This window comes from Mesoplodon bidens (genome assembly GCF_964165515.1).
Source record: "Mesoplodon bidens genome assembly, chromosome: 9".
NCBI classification, from domain to species: domain Eukaryota; kingdom Metazoa; phylum Chordata; class Mammalia; order Artiodactyla; family Ziphiidae; genus Mesoplodon; species Mesoplodon bidens.
In genome coordinates, this window is record NC_138166.1 from 79,038,771 (window position 1) to 79,053,422 (window position 14,652).

The following is a 14,652-nucleotide window of genomic DNA, read 5'->3' on the forward strand; positions in this document are numbered from 1 at the left end:
CTATTTGACACCTTTTCATATCTTTTTTTAACACCTTTATTAGAGTATAATTGCTTTACAATGATGTGTCAGTTTCTGTTTTATAACAAAGTGAATCAGCTATATAAATACATATATCCCCACATCTCCTCCCTCTTGCATCTCCCTCCCACCCTCCCTATCCTTTTCATATCTTTCTGGTCACTTTTCAGGGTCTCTTGTTCCTCATTGTATTTGTTTTCTATTGTTGCCATAACAAACTAGCACAATACTTATTATTATCTCAAAGCTCTGTAGATTAGCAGATTTGTCCAATACAAGTCTCACTGGACTAAAATCAAGGTGTCTGCAGGGTTGCATTCCTTATTGGAGGCTCTTGAGGACAATCTATTTCTAGGTTTATCATGTTGTTGGCTGAATTCAGTTCCATGCAGCTGTAGGACTGAGGCCTCTGTTTCCTTGCTGGGTTTCAACCAGGGTCATTCTCAGCTTCTAAAGGCTGCCTGCATTCTCTGGCTTGTGACCCTTTTCATCATCAAACCCAGCAACGCTGGGGGATCCAGTTCTCATGTTTCAAATCTCTCTGACTTACCATTCTGTCTGATCTCACCCACCTGACTCTTCTGCCTTTCTCTTCTGCTTTTTTTTTTTCTTTTTTCTATATGCGGGCCTCTCCCGTTGTGGAGCACAGGCTCCGGATGTGCAGGCTCAGCGGCCATGGCTCACAGGCCCAGCCGCTCTGCGGCATGTGGGATCTTCCCGGACTGGGGCACAAACCCGTGTCCCCTGCATCAGCAGGCGGACTCTCAACCACTGCACCACCAAGGAAGCCCTCTCTTCTGCTTTTAAGAGCTCATATAATCACATTGGTTCCACCTGAATAATCCAGGATAATCTCCCTATTTTAAAGTCATCGGATTAATAATCTTAACTACATCTGCAAAATCCCTTCATAGTTATCTAGATTAGTGTTTGATTGAATAATTAGGAGACAGAAATCTTAGGAAGACATTTTTAGAATTCTGCCTGCCATACTTATTATGTATTTCCAAGACCCTCTTTTATATTTTCTAACATTATGAGTCTTTACTTTATATTCTTTATTTAATAATTAGAATATCTGTTGTCTTTGCACTTTGGATTTTATTTCTTCTGTTTATGTTGTCTCTTGCACAAAATGCTTTATGTCTTGGCAGAATTTATGGGTTTTGATTATAATCTTAGAAATTCTTTGAGCCCCAACTTGAAGAAAGTGTTCCTTTTTTTTTTTGGCCAGGTAGTTGGGGATATTGTCAGACTAGGACTGTTTTAAAATTACGTTTCAGATTGAGGTCCCTACACACACTGATATTGAGACTTTAGGCCCCTAACCTGCATGGTTATGAATTTTCAAAGGAGATTTTACCCCTCTATCAAGTGCATAGGCCAAAACATGAAAATTCCCTTGATGATTCCCTCCACAAGGTGGGTTTTTTTTTTTCCCCATTTTCACTGAGTATAGCCCTTGGAGATCCTAACTCTATGTAATTTTCCATTCAACCCCTAACTTGCTTGGGTCCTAGCTTTGTCTCCCATACCTCGTACCCTGTGTACTTAACAAAAGAAAATGCCAATATCTCTAGGGACTAGCAGTTTCTATCTTCAGTCCTTGCTTAAGTCTCTGGACATTTGCTGGTCCTTCTATATATTTCTCTTCTTAAGGACTTCTATTTTTTTTTTTTTTTGCCTACATGGTAATGTATGTTATACAATATTTATCATTATTTGGCCTTAAGAAGATCTCCCCCACCTCTAGCCTCCAATGGCTATACCACCATACTGTCATTAAGAAAAGCCCTTTTATTTCTTTTTTCAAACCCCACATCTTTTTGTTCCTAAACAAATGAAGGTCCTCATGTTTGGAAAACCTTTTAATTTTTACTTTATTTATGTGCTGTTTTTACTATTTATTCCTGGACTAATCTGATCTTACTCTGCACTGGGGACATTTCCCAGTGCATTCCCAAAACTTACCTAGTAAATTGTTATTTTGACTAAAATTCTTCGTTTGGGAATAACATGGCTGATGCTGCCCTGGGGTAACAATTTAAACTATTTTTATTTTTATATTACATTACAGTAATAAAACTGAATGTTTGTTTGGGTTTACTCTTTCATTGCTAGTACAATCCTCTCCCTTCTGAAAATAAAAGTATTTAATTGGGAAAAATCCACACACAAGTAAAGATAATAATCATTCAATAACTAAACCAAGAAAACTTTGGAACAAAAGTGTCATCACAAAGATTCTTATCAAATATTTAGCCATGGCAAAGATATAATAAAATATCTAATAATAAACTTTGACATATAGTAATATGTAGTACACATGTCCAGACACAATTAACGTGTCACAATATTGTTTTATCAAATTTTGCTAATAAATTTAGTTAGTAATACTGGCTAAAAGTGTACCTTCCCACCTCCCAGGCTGAAAAAGGAGAGAACAAAGCCTTGGAGACCAGGTAGGGTGAAAACAGTGCACACATTTGAAAGGAAGGAAATCTGAACTCTAGAGGTGCTGACATATACAGTGGCAGTTGTGGTGAGTGAAGGATACACATATGCTGCGGAGCCCTCTAAGCACTTGCGAGGAACAGACAGTAAATAGGCACTTAGTGAAATTGCTCCGATTATCTAGACAAGATCCAACCCTAAGCAAGATACAGGGATTTAAAGTGACGAAGACTTCTAGTTAACTTCTAAGTAAGGCTCAATATAAGAACAAAAACATTGTCTACCCTATAGTGGGAAGACAAAGATTTGTCTGATCATCTGTTTAGGCTATCTTTTGGAAACTTTCAAAGACAGTATGCACCTCTCAAACTAAAAGAGCTTGAGAACTTTGATATAAATGGGACAAATGTGAAATGGATGAGTTAAGTCATTTTTGATATATCAACTAAACATAAAGATGTAACAAGAGAACCATATGGCTCACTTAAACAAATTTTAACAAAGTATCATTTTTCCTGCCCTCAACTGGCAGCTGTTGGAAGTAATTCTGTTAAAATGATTCAAGCTGAAATGTTTATATTATTTTCTTGAGAGCAAAACTTACTATAATTTGAAAATTTTTTCATTTTTTCATAATGAAAATATATTCATCATTTAATGTAATTCAGCACTGATAAATTGAATGACTAGAAAACAGCAGAAATGTAATAAATACTATGGATCATAAATAAATGTGTAACATATGATAGGGAAGGGAACAAGTGAATAGGGTGAACATAGATGATATACACAAAGCAGCAATATTATATTGTCAGGCTTAAATAGACACATTTTTAATTGAAAAAGTGGTTAATTTTGCACTGAGTAATTAATAAACAGACAAATAATAAACATGGGCTATCTATTATACATAATTTTTTAAAGAAAAGTATAACTTTTAAAAACCCTCTTTACCACATTTAATTTTCAAGAATAACTTTATAAATAATGCCATTTGCACAAAAAAACCAAACCAGGTCTGATGAGCTCTATGAAAATTAAAGCTATTAAAGGTGTTTTTTAACCTTGTCTTCCATTTTATTTTTAGCATGAGAATTGCTCTGTTTTAACTTCTCCATATTTTCCTAACGGTACACATTTTTTTGTCTTTGTCAATTTTTTCCCTTTAGTCTAATCTTGGAATGCCAGTAGACCTTACAGTTTAACATCCTGAATGCTAAGAGACTATTTTCTTCCTACTTTTGTTTGCATGTTCAGTTCTTTTTTTTTTTTTTTTGGTTTGCACATAAATAATTTATTTTCTTCTTTTGCAAATATATCAACAGTTTCCATTTTTTATTCTTTATTTTCCCTCTGGTATTCCATTTCAATGTTGATGCAGTGGAGTTACATGACTTTTTTCTGTATCTGCATACACAGTGATAATTCATTTAAATTTCGGAATTTCTTGTTTTTATATATGACATTATGTAGTTCTGAAATAAAATAAACATTTAAGCAAAACTGTTATAAAAATCCACAAATGTGTTAATAATTTTATACTGTTTAGCTTTCTTTCCTAACTATACCGTGCTAATAGTGCAAGTCATAGCAAACCTTATCCATAGCTCTACAAAGTGCATTTCTCAGTGCACCGAGATCATAAAAGTATGACTTAATTATATTATCAATACTTTAACCATAGGGTCAAATAGAAATTAATCCTTATCTATTTTCTGTTGTTTAGTGGATTCAGCTATAATTTTGCAACTACTACTTAACTTTCAATTTTTAATTTTTTTTTTTTTTGCGGTATGCGGGCCTCTCACTGTTGTGGCCTCTCCCATGCGGAGCACAGGCTCCGGACGCACAGGCTCAGCGCCATGGCTCACGGGCCCAGCCGCTCCACGGCATGTGGGATCTTCCCGGACCGGGGCACGAACCCGTGTCCCCTGCATTGGCAGGCGGACTCTCAACCACTGAGCCACCAGGGAAGCCTTTAACTTTCAATTTTTATACTATATGGATATTTCAAGAGTAATCTGATTGGAATATTTTTTAAATGAGGGAATGTATATTTAATTTAGATTAAACGTTTCTTTTGCACCACCAGATGACCCAGCTTTGATTTTTCAGAAAATTCCCTTGGACAACACTACAGAAATGATTTATACAAATAGCTAATTAACTCGTATATTTTATTTTCTACCTTCATGGAAAGTTTCTGAAATAACAAATTGACATTTGAAATGTTACACTGAACCCAAAGTGTAAGATGAAGCAAATGACCTAATCTCTTGAAGGTCAAGTTATAAATTATTCTTATGATGAAGCAGGATGCATATGGTCCATGAGCAAAAATCTCAACTGAAGGCTTCTTTATGAAGGCACATAGATGGTCTTGGTTGCATCTCAAAGCAGGTTTGGGGTGTTTTACAGCAGCTACACCAGGACTAATTTAAGTGTCATCAGTTTTCTAGAGCCAAATTTTGTAGTGAATTCTTAGTGGTTCCCAAAACCCACCACAGGATAGTCACAGCATTCATGCTTGTCATGGCATGGTCTCATTACTAACTGCAGGAGCCCAGGAAGGGTAAGTGTGGAGGTCAAACATGGGTACAATCCAGGTAAACATGCCAAGCATCACCACAGCAACACCTACAATATTAACGCCAAGTCCAGCTTTAACCTTGAATACGAAAGAGCATGAATGTCAGTCTCAAAAACAAACAAACAAAAAAAACCCAAAAAAACCTATGGGAGAATTGGAATACTGTTGAAGAAGGCATATGTCAGATTTACATGCATCCTAAATGATTAGTATCAATGATTGGTTTCATAAGACAAGGGGTCCTTCCATTCATGTCAAAAAAGAATCTATTCCCAACTAAATGCCATTTAGGTTGAGAGTCTCAGAGAGGTTCCTCTTAGGAATATACTGAAGTCATTCTGATTAGAGAAAAATCCCTTTAAAAATCTGCCATTTCACATCAAATCAGGATTTGAGTTTTGCGGTTGCGTATTTCAGTGAAAATAAGGTTCAGGTCACTATATGAAAACTGAATCCTTCATATTCACTCCATATTATTTTTAGTTTAGCCTTCAGGATTCTCTTATTGAGATTTAATACCTCTTCTATTCATCATTCTTAGAGTTCCCATTTTTCTAGGTCTGACGTCATTATTCTGGTGGCACTAAACAATCTCAAATTGCTTTCTAGCTATTAAGACAGAGGTTGGCAAACTACTGCCCATAAACTGTTTTTGTAAGTAAAGTTTTGCGGGACCACAATCCTGCCCATTTGTTTACATGTTGTTGTTGGCTGCTTTCATGATTCAGTAGTTGTGACAGAGACCATATAGCCCACAGAGTCTCAAATATTGACTCTCTGGCTCTTTACAGAGAAAGCTTGCTTATCTCTGCACTCTCTGTGTTAAAACATGGAGCCCCAAGGCAAAAGAAACATTATAGAGGCCTCCTGTTCTGTCCATACAAGCCTCTCATTTATTTTAGAAACCTGTTTTTTTTTTAACATTCACATACCTAGCACACTGTTTATATTGTATATTATGCTCATTTTCTTTACCCAAAGGAGATTATACGACTTCTGCATAGAGGCATTTCCAGAATTCTTACATTACAGGGGTTTAGGGACAGCAGTCTGTCTGGAAGAAAAGAACCTGGGGCTTAACTTGGAACTGCATTTGCACAGCAAACTCACTGAATTGCCTTTAGTTATAGTCTTGCTTGGTTTGTTTCGGAAGCTGGTGATCAAGATTGAGAGAAGAGCAGGATATTCTCAAGCTAGTCCTTCTCTGCCACTACTTTTGTAATTGGCAAAATGTGCACGTTTTGTCACTTAAATTTTCTCTTATTGCTTGCTTGTGCTAATTTCATTTCATTTCGTTTTATTTCAGGTGCCACTATTAGAATCAGAACAAGAAAGATGACTTTTCATCAGTCAAGCACTGAGCCCAACATCTTATTCAGAGCAAATGTCGGTTTTGTAAATATTCATGATAGTAAACCACAGTGCTTGATTGCTGAATTTCATTAACCCTTTTGCCTAGGTCAAGTTGGGTCCTGATCTTGACATGTAAGCTTAAGCCTTTGTGTTGAGCATATTCTTTGCTCTCTTCCTCTGCCAGCATATTACTCATGCATTCAATATCTCTGTATTTGTGACTGTAAATATTAATGGCATGTTTGCTTCTGGTTGTCACTCTTCAAAACAGTTCTATGGCCAGTATCACTCTTAAAAACAATTCTATGGCCAGTCATGCGCTCACCTTCAGAAGCAGTACTCAGGCTATGCATTTCCTAGCAGTTGACTAGCGTATAAAAGGATAGACAACCCAAGATATCACAAAATAATGTCTATTGGTCTTGATAGCATTCTTTCAGCTCACTCACCATGTCAGTAACTTTTAGATGGCCATATGAAAAGACAATAGCATTGGGTGGATTTGCTACTGGTAGGAGGAATGCAAATGAAGTACACAGAGTAGAAGGTAACAAAATATAAAGAGGGTTGACTTGAATGGCTTCAGCCTGTTGGAAAAGATAAAAAGGAGTCTAAGTAAAATTTTGAGATAGGCATCAAAATGAGCAAAATTATTATAATAAACTTTCCCAGAAGCAAATTGAAATATAAAGACATAAAATTATGTATACATAAATGCAGTTATAACTAGAAGAATACTTTTTAGAAAACATATCTTCCTCTTATCATTGTTTATATGGTGATTGGCGTCCATTTAAGCATTATAGCTCAGTTCATTTAGAAAATAAAGTATCATTTATTCCAGAAACAAAATTAAAACAGCAGCTGTTTATTACTGATCTAGTGCTAAGTACTGTGCTAAGTGTGTATATATATATATATATATATATATATATGTTATATATATAAGATATATGTAAAATTTAACATATATATAATGTATAACATAATAATGCGTATATTTATATACATAATTTAAATTTCACTACGACCTTAAAAGATCATAACTGTAGTCCCAAATAGCAGATGAAGAAACTGAGGTCCATAAACGTTAAAGTAACTGATCCAAACACATAGGTGGCAAGCAGTAGAGCTTACATAGTTCTCAGGTCCCTCTGGCTCCAAAGCTTCTCATCATTCCATTAACTTTACTACCTCTGTGACATATGTAATTTAAAATTTTCTTAGGGATCATCACAGAAGAGTTACTACTATTCTTAATTTATCACATGATTTTTTAACTGCTCCATGTTGAGAAATAAAAAACAGAAAAACTCCAAAATTGTATTTTACCAACATAACCTGCCTACATTTCTTTTCTAATTTGAAGCAGCTCAAGAATGCCAACATCTGCCCCTTGAGCTGGTAGCAGAACAGTTCCAGAAGGGCAATCCTTCTTCATCCAAACTCATCTGTCCCAATAAGAAAAACATTTTATTTGAAGCTGTTTCTTGTAATTGCCAGCTAGTGATGGAGAGGAAGAGAGACGGTCTTTCCCTCTCTCTCCTTGCAAATCTGCTTCTTACTTATCTTTTTAAATTCTTCCCTGGGCCGTAGAGAACTGCATCTGAGACATTTAAGCTTGAAGCCTGAAGTGTAAACATAGCTTTTTATTCCCTTGCAAATCACTTATATGAAGCACTTCTCAAAAATTCAAGACATCTTCTGGAGGGAGAGGTATCAGTGTTAGAGATCTAAATACTAAAGTTGCCAGGAAGCACTGAATCCCAAAGTCTTCTAGAGCTGGAAAGGATCTGGGCTGACCCTCCCGTTTATCTGCAAATTAAAAATATGGGCAGAAAGAAGGTAGAGGGTTCACTTAAGATCATGCTGCTTGAACATGGAAGAAAAGAGTTCTCTTGAGTTGAGGTCTCCTAAGAAAGCATGAATGCAAATACGGACAACTCTATAAGTTACCTACAGGGGGACCATTTCAGGACCCAAATGATTCCACACTGCAATATGAGAACGCACAAAGTAGAACACTGTTCTTTCAATGAATAGTGTAAATAGGATAAATGAGATACTCACCAATGGAGATAGTATTGGAAGAAGGAGGGTAATGGTAGCTGGATTGCTGGCTACCTCTGTTAGAGTTGTGACAAGCAAAGAAGATATCAGAATTATTAGCCAAACTGGTAATGAACCTAGAGGAGATAATTTATTTCCTATCCATTCAGATAGTCCTGACTCCTAAAAAAACAAATTTGTGATATTTAGTATTCATTAATAAGTCATTTAATCAGACATTTAAATATATTAAAAAGCATTATTTGATCTAAGAACTCAGTTTCTAAAGTATAATTTTAATCTTTCATGTTTTTCTGTGGTTTGTTAGACCTAGGTGGGTTTGACATGGAAAAGTTCTCAATTATTCTCATTTTAATATACCAACATTTAATATACCAAACTTTAGGAAGTTTGAGTTGTCTTCCCACATCTTTTCAATTAAATTTTAATTATATCTAATTAATATATGTGGGTATAACAAGCCATGTAGTACTATAGGGCTTTAAGAAAAGAGCAGCCTTTCTGGTCTACCACTGTCCACATTTGTGTTCCCCAGAGGCAACAACTTTCATCCATATTAGCTATTTATAACCATGTTTATGTGTTGATAGCTATTTTACAAAATTCTACTTTTTCATATTTCTAAATTTTCAAATGTAGACATTATTTACTGATTTCCTAATACGTGCATAAGAATTCAGCTAACACCTTCCACCATACATAGAATTCAGCTTTCTAACACCTTCCACCATACATATATTTCCTGTCCCCACCCTCCATTCCCTTACACTCATATGTCAACATTTTTAATTAAATCAATATTTAAAGTTTGCCATTATGATTATATGGATATCGTTCACAACTGAGCCACTTAGTGTACTGTGATTGCTTTCACTTTTTTGTTTTACTTTTTGTTTGTTTTTCCAGGAAATAATTTCCCTATTCTTTTGTTTGCTTAGTTTTCTAACTATCTACCACTACTTCTCCAGTACACTCTCCAGTAAAAATGGAAAACTCCTCACAGGTAGATAAAAATTTCAGGTAATTGTCCTTTTTCATTTTCCCTAATGGAGGTGTCAATTTTGTAGTATTCCCTTCTCCTGCTCCATGGGGACTAGTTGCTCTTTAGATCTACTTTACTGTTATAAAGAGACTTCTCTTCACTAGCATACTATGGATTCCCTTCACCTCTCTCTGATGTGGGAATCCTTTCTTGTTAACTTCTTTGTGTTGGTGAGCCACAGGACCACATCTTCTGTAGCTTCCTGTTGATTGGTGCATGGGAAGTAAATTTTTTTAGTCTCTGCATGTCTGAAAACCTCTTTCTTTTCTTTTCACATTGCTTTGATATTTAGCTTTTGTAGAATTCTAGACCTGAAAAAATTACCACTCCAAATAATTATTGCTCCACTTCCTGTGGCTTCCAGTTGGGTTCTTTAGAAGCCGGATAATATTCTGATCTTGGATTCATTGTACATAATACAGAAAAATTTGCCACAGTCAAATTAATAGTCAGATGGAAGGGGAAATCCTCCATTTGTGAGATTTCAGTGAGCTGCTGCATGTGTCAATCTGTATGCTCATGACAAAGTAGGATGGGCATCAGAAATGCTCTAATTACAAGCAGTATACCCTCAGATCAGAAGTTGACAAAAACATCGCCAGATGTGATAGCCAGATATTATGTATATTATTTGCAGTTCTGACTTACTTTTTTGTTTGTTTTGGGGTTTTATTTTTTATTTTTTAATTTTTATTATTATTTTTTTGGCCACACTGCGAGGCATGTGGGATCTTAGTTCCCTGACCAGGGATGGAACCCATGCCCCCTGCAGTGGAAGCTCAGAGTCCCAAACACTGGACCACCAGGGAATTCCCTGTGTTTTGTTTTTTAGATGGAAAAAGACTATTTACCATTTAAATCACATTGGCACAAATTCATCTTTAAATATATTTTAAGAATGGATTTTATCTACATCTGATTAGATACAGCTGGAAAAGATTACACCACATATTGTCCCTCGTCTCTGGAAGCCACTGGGATCATATCAAAATCCTACATGAGGTGGTTTGGTACTGGGTTCTCAGTAGCTCTGTCCAGAATCTCTAAGTCCTTGGTTCCGTGAAATTTCTTGTGTTATTTTTTGGAAGTGGCCTTCTATTTCTATTTTCTTTCTTCTTTTTTTCCCCTTCTCTTTCTGAAGCTATTATTGATAGCTGTTGGATTGATACTCTGATTTTCTTATCGTTTTTTAATAATATTATTTTCTCTTCATCTTTTTGTTCTATTTTCTGGGATAAGTTCAAACTTCAATTTCTAACCCTGCTACTGAATTTAAAAATTCCAGTTGTTCTATTTCTTATTTTCAGTGGCTCTTTCTTATTTTCTGTCTAGTCTGTTAAAAAAAAAATTACATTCTGGTTATGGGGGGTCGTCGTGGGATGAATAGGGAGATTGGGATTGACATATATACACCAATATGCATAAAATAGATAACTAATAAGAACCCTCTGTATAAAAAAATTAAATTAAATTTTAAAAATAGTTTCCAATGCATCCCCTGTGGAAATAAAATAGCCTATGTTCACAGAATTTTTCCAAAAAAAAAATTACATTCTGTTTTACTTTTGTGACTTCAATGTTTCTGATATCTCTTTGAAGCATCAATGAAAAAATTTGAAAGTTTTCTTTTACTTTGTACATTTTCCTTGTCTTTTTGGTATTCTTTCTCTTTTTGCTTATTTTTTTTACTGGTTGTTGTATCAGAGGCTTTCCCAACTGTCTGTTGATCCTGGACTACCTATTTATGTTTAAAAGGGAGGCGATAAAATCACAATTGGAAGCTCTTTGTGTCTAAGTGAAGACTGTTGAGAGGAAGACGTTACTATAGGTGACTGAACTGTAAGCCAGTGTCTCAATGATTCGATTTTTTTACAGAGTAAATCTAAATTTTCTACCAGTGAGGAGAGAGGGCAGTTGTCTCTCTGTTCAGGGCTGGAGGGAGTGTCTGGAGGCTCATACCTCCTTACACACTTTTTAAACAATCTTCCATTTTTAGTGCTGGTTTTTCCTCTAGCTTTCAGTTAATCTGCTGCTTCCAATTCCTAAACCCTTCCAGAATCTTATGGATGCATGCTTGTTTCTTTTTGGCTCTTTTATTTTTTTTTTGCAGGCCGTAGATTGAATCTTTTTCTACTTCTTTACAAAGTCATTGATCCCTCATATATCTTCTTCTATCTTATAAATTTTATCAGTATCTCTTGTATGTTATTTTTCCTGCCATTTATTCTTTGCCTTTAGAGATTGATACTTTTTTGTTGTGCTATTTCCTTTTTAGTGGAGACTTGAGTCAAAGTGTTAAGTCCTCCATATTTAACTTAATAGAAAAATTTTGAGGAATGTGTGAAAATGGGAGAGGAGGAGTTGTTCACTGATAAGATTTTGAAGGTGACTATCAGTTCGTGAGAGTTCAGTCATGTTGAACCAAAATCAAGGGGCATTTAAGAGAGAGGAAATAGCAATGAGGTGAATGCTTTAGGAGCTGCCGTCTCACAGCTCCCGACTAGAAAGGTTATCTAGTTCGAGGCATTTGCCAAACTAATTACAGTTTGGAACAAAGTTTTTAAAAAGTAACTGTCTCCAAGTCTTTGTAAAACCAGTTTCTAGTGGAATAGTTGTCCACAGCTATATTTTTGAATCTCATGGCTTCGAGCTGACCACTCAGAAATAGGGTGATTTGGGGTATCCCACAGAAACCTGATTCTTTGTACTAGGATTTTCACCGCAGAGTCCCTCCATGGTTTCCCTCATTCTTCCAGTGAGAGAGCCTAGTGCATCAGACTAAGTCCACACCTTTTCATTTCCTTCGACTTTGCTATTCTAGGGTCTGGCCAGTGCTTTTAAAACCACTTTGAGTGACAGATATTCTGGGAAGGAGAGATGAACAAATTCACGTCAATGCTAGAATTGCTGATTCTGATTTCCTCACAATTCAAATTAGCAGACATAGGAATAGAAGTTATTTATTCTGAGAAACCTGATCTCGTTACTACTGAACTAGTAGAAAAGTGTATTTGTCTTCTATTTCTGTCATTTATATTTGAACAGTCTATGAGGCAAGCCAAATCTAGACCAAAAATGACATTGTAAGGGGCACTCAGAACTGAGACAATTTCTAAGACTTTCACCTATTACTAAATTGCTGAAAACTCAGTATCCAAATATCATACAGAAGAACTGACAATAAAGTCAGAAGTAAAAACCAGTCTTCCCTTAGCTTGTCAAGAATAGAACAGAACAGATAGTTATTTGTCTTGAAAAGTATAAAAATATAACTTTTCAGAAACTGAAGGGCTTGACATTATATCTCTCTCACCATCGTTTTTACTTTGATGACTGAATGAGGAAATGGAATGTCCATGAATTTTGAGTGTTTCACAGAAGGCTACTAAGTCCTAAATAATTAGTTAAAGAGGAGAGGATTTTCATGGAATTTTTGGAGAAGATACTTTTCTTCTAGCAACCCTATAATGACCAGGGCAATTTCAAGGGACAAAGGCTTCCCCAGACTTCTACTTTATATCAACTGCGTAGATGACAGGCCAAAGAAATAGCCAACTTTATTTCTCATGGTGGTTTTGTTTCTTCCAACAATTAGACATAATACAATATTAAACATGGCTATGTGAAATTCTTTCTGGACTTCATTCAATAAGCGTGTATTAAATACCTTTAATGTATTTAATATGTAATAAATAATGTAATAAAGTACGATTGTTTCTCATTCTTCTTTGGCAACATTAGGGCCATGATATACTGCAGAGACATCTGAGAGCTACTTAAATTCATCATGAAATAAGGTGAAGGTATAAACAAAAAAAAATATGTACATATGATTTTTATATAAGATATTTTTCTTACTAAGCTGGTCTTCTAATATTATTTCATGGATTAAGAATTCTAATTTTCTTTTTTTCTTTTGATATGCTGGGACATCATAAACAATGATGTTTTCTGCTTATAAAAATTCTTGAACTCTGAACTTACCTCATCTGTGTGGTACAGTTACTGCATGGCTACTGAAATCTGCATCGTTACAATGAAAGGATGAAGTCGAGCATTCCAAAAGCTTGACTGTCTTTGCGTTCTTCTTTTGAACAGTCTAGTTAATTGCTAACTATCTTAGACACAGAGTATTACCTCACAGCCATCTGCCAAGGCAAACCCTCCACCAACAAGAATGGCTATATCCCAGGGCATGAATGACTGGAATTCTTTCCAAGTAATCAGTGGAGAGTAATCAAAAGCAACTGAAAAACAAAAGTCCTACAGTTACACATTGCTTAAAATATGACAATATGACATTGCTTATTATCCTAAATAGCCATCTCACAAGAAGTTTTTAATATTCTTGTATTGTTCTTAGACAGGAAACTTGATCTGGACTTTGGGTAATTTCCACCTGGCCTAGGTAGAACATTATACTATTAAAAAAATCCATAACTTGTAAAAATCCTTTCTATTTTATTATAGAATAAATTTAGATAAATAACACTGTCATATATAATACTATTCACTCATTCATTTATTCATTCATTCCACTAACATCTTTGCCTACTATGAGTCACAAGTGCATTGGGCTATACTGTCCTTTGCTATGTGAAATGTCTGTAATACACCATTGGTTCAACAGCATCAGTGGAACATTATAATTATTATTCACTCATATCTATTTGAATCTTTTATTGTTTTTTCAAATCATGAGGAGGGTCATGATAGATTCACCAGAATTTCTTCAAATAATTCGAAGTTCAGATTTTAGAATTTATGTATTATTCATGAGACCCTTAAAATGCTCATAAAGCAATAATCATAAGGATTTCTCTTGTTATTTGGGTCCTGATAGCTCCACTGATTTGCTTAGAAATAACATCATCCACAAACACATTATGCCCATGTAACATTTGTGTGTAACAGTCAAGCTTTTACATGGTGAGGTTTTAAGGTTACTAATAAGTCCCCTTCCTGTCTCCTTATCCCAAACCTACCCTCACTGTTGATGGAAGTTTTGCTATTTCCTGCTCGAATTAAAGCCATATATCCTGTCAAAATGCAAACATCTCTGAATGTACCTCTCATCTAAAACTGAATATTTTATGTCTTATTTGGCATTTAAAAACCTAGT

At 35.3% G+C, this 14,652-nt stretch overlaps 1 protein-coding gene across 1 annotated transcript in view; it reads right to left on the bottom strand.

The window, feature by feature from the left end:
- Positions 1-4,646: 4,646 nt before the first annotated feature.
- SLC13A1 (solute carrier family 13 member 1) overlaps positions 4,647-14,652 on the bottom strand; it is a gene marked incomplete at its 5' end in the record, with an annotated part of 75,979 nt that continues 65,973 nt past the window's right edge. The window contains 4 exons of the mRNA XM_081243666.1: positions 4,647-5,143; positions 6,868-7,005; positions 8,489-8,650; positions 13,668-13,777. Of these exons, the coding sequence (XP_081099792.1) occupies positions 5,006-5,143; positions 6,868-7,005; positions 8,489-8,650; positions 13,668-13,777 (548 nt within the window). The 3' untranslated portion in view covers positions 4,647-5,005. The remainder of the gene's footprint in view (positions 5,144-6,867; positions 7,006-8,488; positions 8,651-13,667; positions 13,778-14,652) is intronic.